The following is a 5,245-nucleotide window of genomic DNA, read 5'->3' on the forward strand; positions in this document are numbered from 1 at the left end:
TTTTAATTTTTTTTTTTTTTTTTTTTAAATTCATAATGAGGCCGGTATGAGCAGAAGTTTCTGCCCGCAGCGTTATCTGCGGTAGAGAAGTTAAAACTGGTCGCGTTGACGCAGCTTTGGCGAGCAGCAGCGTTTAAAAGTTAATTCCAGGTTCAGGTAATGGTTGCGCAGCTGACTGGCGGGGATCTGGTGCGAGCAGGCGAGCGAGGGATCGCTGGCAGGATGCACGTTGCTAATGAGAAGGCAATTGTTTACTGCGGCATAAAAAAGCTCCTTCAGGAATTGGTGGCAATTTAAGGTGTGTGCAAAACCTTACATTTTGCAATTTTGCTTCGTTGACAACTACTGAATGAACTTTGGTCCCTCCACTTGGGAACAAAGACGAGGTACTTCTGACAATTAACGAAAACCGGTTCAGTGACCTATTAATTAAAGTGAAGATGTGCTCTAGGGAAAGAAGGGAAATTCAACCACCTGAAAAAGGCACCCTTGCAGAGCAAAGCTCCATTAAGGCCTTCGCCCCGCTGACTGTTCTGCACGTTCAGAGTTACGTGCACGTTCAGAGTTATGTGTGAGCAGTTAGTGGGACCGTTGCCATAATATCTGACAGTTGTTAAAGGCTTATATTGATAACCAACAGATGTATATGTAGCTTGCTTTCAGAGAAGATACTTTATCTTGGGAACTGGAGTGTTCTAATAAGTTGTGTTCTCATGGAGACAAATAACACGGACGCTGGCTTCCTTCTAAATATCTCCATTGCATTTATCTTTTAACTTTGCTGTACCAAAGGCCTTGTGCTGCCTTACCCCAAGAGTGATTTTGAAAGACACCTATCAGCTGCAGGGTGGAAGCTGCAAATGGGAGGTGAGTACAGATGACTGTCCGTGGATTCAGGCACGGTGCTCCTAATGAGAAGCCCAGCTGTCCCCCTCCTTCATAATTCTCAGCTGCTGCAGTGGAGAAGGGGGGGACAGGGTTTCGAGGACTCTGGTGTCCTGGGAGTCTGGTTTGCAAATTAGAAAGCCTCCCTCTCCGTGGCATTTGGTAATGGAAAAGCATGAAACCCCTCCACCCTCTGCCACTAGTAATAATGAGATGCCTGTTTCTTTTTCCAGACCCTTTTGAAACCTAGGGAAGCAAACCTTTACCCCCCACCTCCATTGTTTCAAGTGGTCCTGCTAGATGAAATATAGAAATGAGAAACGAATTTCTTGCATGGCAAAGCTAGAAATGTTGGCAAAGCTGTTTCAGCTGTTGTTGGCAGAGTGTTATAGACAGCACCTAATTTGCTCATCTGCAGTCTAGAAATGGATTTTTAAAAACTAATTTTAAAATATGCCTGATAGGCCTCAGGGAAACTTTATGTTAATGACAAGTAGTTAGGTTTTTGTGTTTGGTTTTGGGTTTTGTTTGGTTTTGGTTTTTTTTAAGTATCCAGAAAGTTAGCATTACCTTTTGTCAAACTTGAATTTCATGTTAACTTGGTAGAGTTAGTCAAAGACAGTGGTTGGATATCTTTACACTTTTACAGATTTAGTAGTACAAACTTGTATTGTACTTTGAGCTGCAAAACCCCCACACTTTCATGGTACTTTTTATGTAGTTTTTTGTAGTACTTTTTCACCCTTTTTTTCATCAAGAGTTTCCTTGGTATCGAGGTAGCAAGGTTATTTGATTGTCCATGCTGTTTTCTCTTGCGTCAGTGATACTGTTGTCTTTTTGTGAACTGTCTCACAATTTTGAACTCGCAATAAAGATGGGGCAGTTGAAGACAGTCCTTGTGCACTTAGACTAGAAACATTTTCTAACTTGCAGTGAACCGGTCACACAGGTTTATTGCTGGTAACTTGGCTGTAGTTTGTCAGTTTGACACTCAAGTAGGGTATGGAAAACCGTGTTCTGATTGCAGACTTGCTTGTTGTCAAATAACAGGGCGATTGTGCTTGTATAACACAGGGTGCTTGGGGCCCCCCTCGCGGGCCCATTGCACAGTCCTTGTCCGCTGACAGATCCATTGCTATTCTTCGCTGTTGCTAGGGCCAGTGACATATAAAGCTACGTGGTGGGGGGGAAAAAAAATCAAGGGAAACCATTGTCCTCTCTCGTTATGGGTAACATTATAAAAAGACTGTCTTGTGAGACAAGTCACTGAATTAATACAACTCAGTTTTGACAGCAATTGTTATTTTCAGCTCCACTATTTTCTCTTTCTGATCTGTTTCTTCATTTCTGAAAAGACTTTATAAATCTTTTCAGTGGTTGAACGGGTTATCCTGAATCTTTAAAAAAAAAAATTAAAGATGGGAATTGGACTAGAAAATATCTCTAGTTCAAAAAAAAAAAATCAGCTTCATAAGTTCTCTGTAAAAGGAAATTACAGCATAGTTGCAGGTACTTCAGCTTATATCTCCAAGGGAAAAAAATTAAAGATAGTTCTGGTAGGCGTGCCATATGGTAACATGCTTGTGTTATCCTACGCTGACAAAACTTACATAAAAAAGAAGCTAGATGAAAACCATTTATTTTTAAAAGGAAAAGACTCACTTTTATTATTGAAGTTGTGAAATTGGCTTTTCTTAAACAAAAGCCATCTCTGTGTTAGTAAATCCCTCTCAGAAAATTCCAATGTCTATTTTTTTTTAAATGAGATTCATGTAAGTAGTGGTAGCTGATGAGACTTAGACGTGGAGCTGATGGAAACAGCAAGTAAGGGTGAAGATGAGGAGCTGTTTTTTGGGGCACACAGGTTTATGAATTGATGCAAAATTAACTTGTAAACAAAGGTGCAGGAAAGATACACTCTTCCTTCTCTGTCTGGTTATATAGAACGGTGGAGCCTAGTAGTTGCTTCTCATGGTGCATGTGGGTTAAATTATTTTTTTTTAAAATTTCATTAAAATCGTAGTTTGTGTGTCTGTGTATGTGCAGAAGATGCAGTAGGACATTACTTCTGTTTTCTCTTATATCTCTTGCAGAGTAATACCAAAATCAGAGCTGGTGTGTTTGTTTCCAGATTGACAAGCATTGTGGCCTTTCTGATTTCCTTGTCTGCTCCTGCTCTTGAAGAACATCATGGCTATTTTGCTGTTTCCTCTTCCTCAGCTTTCTTAGATGCTGAGTTGCTGCCACTTAGCTGTTTCTAAAGTGGGCTGTGTTTTTCAGCTTACTCTAGCTGGAGAGCAACCGAGTGCTTCCTGAGTACTCCTTCTGTAGTTAAAAGTTGGAGAGGTGGTATTTATCTCCACTTTATCAAGGACTCCCACAGAAGACTGGTAGGCACTTCTAAACTGGAATTTCGGTCATTGAAAATCAACGTGTAGGCATTTAGAAACTATTAGAAATGGGAATTATATGCTTGTCAAACATTCAGATGTTTTTCTCCCTGTATTTTAATGTACCAGTTTTCTTCAGTTTTGGCTTGATTAGCGTAATACATCTGTGCGGGCTGTGTTCCCAGAGCAGAGATCAGGGTAGGTGCTCTTGACACATGAATATGTTACCTTACTGCAAAATGTATTGTTTAACCGCTACCATTAGTGATGCATTTGATTTCTTTTTTTTGGAAGAGTACTCGGAATGAAAAGTCTCTTGAGTTTGCCTATGAGTAAATCAGAGAAAGAACTGCAAAGTTATTGGCAACTTTTTACAGATTTTTTTTATTTTAAGTCTTGGTAACAGTTTTGTTGTGTTTTGAGGAAAGCAAAAGTATTCCTTAGAGTTAGAGCTTACATGGAATCAGCTCTGACAATGAACTTCACAGAAAGTAAAGCTTTTTCTTTTTTTTTTTTTCTTTTAGCTGCTTTATAGCTTTCATCGTAGTGTTAGGTTAATGGTTGATTTTAATGATCTTACGCGTCTTTTGCAACCTGAATGGCTCTATGATTCCTTGAATTATTAGCTGTAGAAATACATGCTTTTACCTGAAGTTTGTATTCAACATTGAAGCATGTCACTTCATTTGTAGTGTTAAGTGTGTTTCATTCCTGTTTGGAAATGCTTGCTGTCAAAAGATTTGCCCCTTGGCTGGCAGCTGGTCTCAGTTTCAAGCAAGGGAGCACCAAGGAACAGAAAGCTTCTAGAAACCATGGCAATGAAAACCTTATACAGAGGTGTTCGTGTTGCCCGTTGTGCTGCCTGTGGTACAGTTCATTTTACGATTTTCTAACTCTATTGAAAAAGGCCTTTTAAAGTCACTTGTCACTCTCCTTCCCTCCTGATTTCTCTTCCCCAAAGACCCCCAACCAGTTTGTTAGGGTGCTGTTTGCAGATAGTGCTCTCTGACAAGCTTCTCATCCTTCTAATGAGCTGGTTAAAGCAGCTAAACCAGCAGAAAACTATTTAATTCCTCTTTGGTGGGATTAGTTTTTTGTTGATTTACTTACTTGGTGTCATTGTGTGTAGTGACATGAGGAATGGTGTCAGAATAATGGAAGCAGCAGGAGTGTCTGGACATGGCAAAGGACAGGGAGGAGGCTTCTTCCTGTTTTGCTGCGCAAACTGGCAATCAAGGAGGCTTAGCTGTGTTGCCAGCCCTGTCCTTCAGACTTCGTTTGGCTTTGTGTGTGTTACTCCCTGTAGTAGTTGAGGTAGTTGAGTTTTTGCCATTCTCCTGTTGGGTGACTTTGTTCTTCCTTGATGAAATAAATATCTGCTTCTTGTTGTAAGCGAGCATACATGTTCAAAAAGTAGCTGATCGAATTTGCGTACCATGAGATGACGTAAGTTGTAGCCAGCAGTGCTTGAGTGCTGCTGCCTTTTTGGTAAGGTTGGAGCTAGAGGTCTGCAAGGCTGAGTTTAGGCTGCTGCCTGGCTCTTAGTTCAGAAAAAATAAGCCTGCCGGCTGTGCGGGCCACTTCAGGCTGTGATATGTCTGAGTTTGGGATTGCATTTGAAAAAACAAAAAACCCCAAAGATTTTGTTGCTAATATTATGTTTTGAGGAACAGGTAATTGATGAAATGAGCGTATTGCACTTTTAAAATGTTCTAAGATGCTTCCTTCTCAGTATAGGAGCTTGGTTTGGAATGGAAAAAACAATGAAGAAAGGCATTGTTCAGTGTCATAGTTGTGTTTACTATATTGCAGTGATGTCTGGTCTTAATTGCTTCCTAATTGTTTGCTTTTATGCCACAATTGTTTTTCCTTGTTTGTCCTTCTCTCTTTTGTGTTTGCAATGTAAGTGAACCTATGCAGTTAGCTATTTACATTTCTCAGCCACAATAGTGGTTGAACAAGGATCATTT

The 5,245-nt window shown here is 40.2% G+C and overlaps 2 protein-coding genes across 2 annotated transcripts in view; one reads left to right on the plus strand and one right to left on the minus strand.

Annotated features, from left to right (window-relative positions):
- Positions 1-878, plus strand: part of RUFY3 (RUN and FYVE domain containing 3) — a 63,949-nt gene extending 63,071 nt beyond the window's left edge. Inside the window, exon 20 of the transcript XR_003398279.1 lies at positions 868-878. The gene's annotated coding sequence lies outside the window, so the exon portion shown is untranslated. The remainder of the gene's footprint in view (positions 1-867) is intronic.
- GRSF1 (G-rich RNA sequence binding factor 1) overlaps positions 1-1,478 on the minus strand; it is a 16,705-nt gene extending 15,227 nt beyond the window's left edge. The window contains exon 1 of the mRNA XM_026847906.1: positions 1,456-1,478. Coding sequence (XP_026703707.1) covers positions 1,456-1,478 — 23 coding nt within the window. The remainder of the gene's footprint in view (positions 1-1,455) is intronic.
- Positions 1,479-5,245: the final 3,767 nt, after the last annotated feature.

Source organism: Athene cunicularia, assembly GCF_003259725.1.
Source record: "Athene cunicularia isolate RWA chromosome 4 unlocalized genomic scaffold, athCun1 chr4_part2, whole genome shotgun sequence".
Taxonomy (NCBI): Eukaryota; Metazoa; Chordata; class Aves; order Strigiformes; family Strigidae; genus Athene; species Athene cunicularia.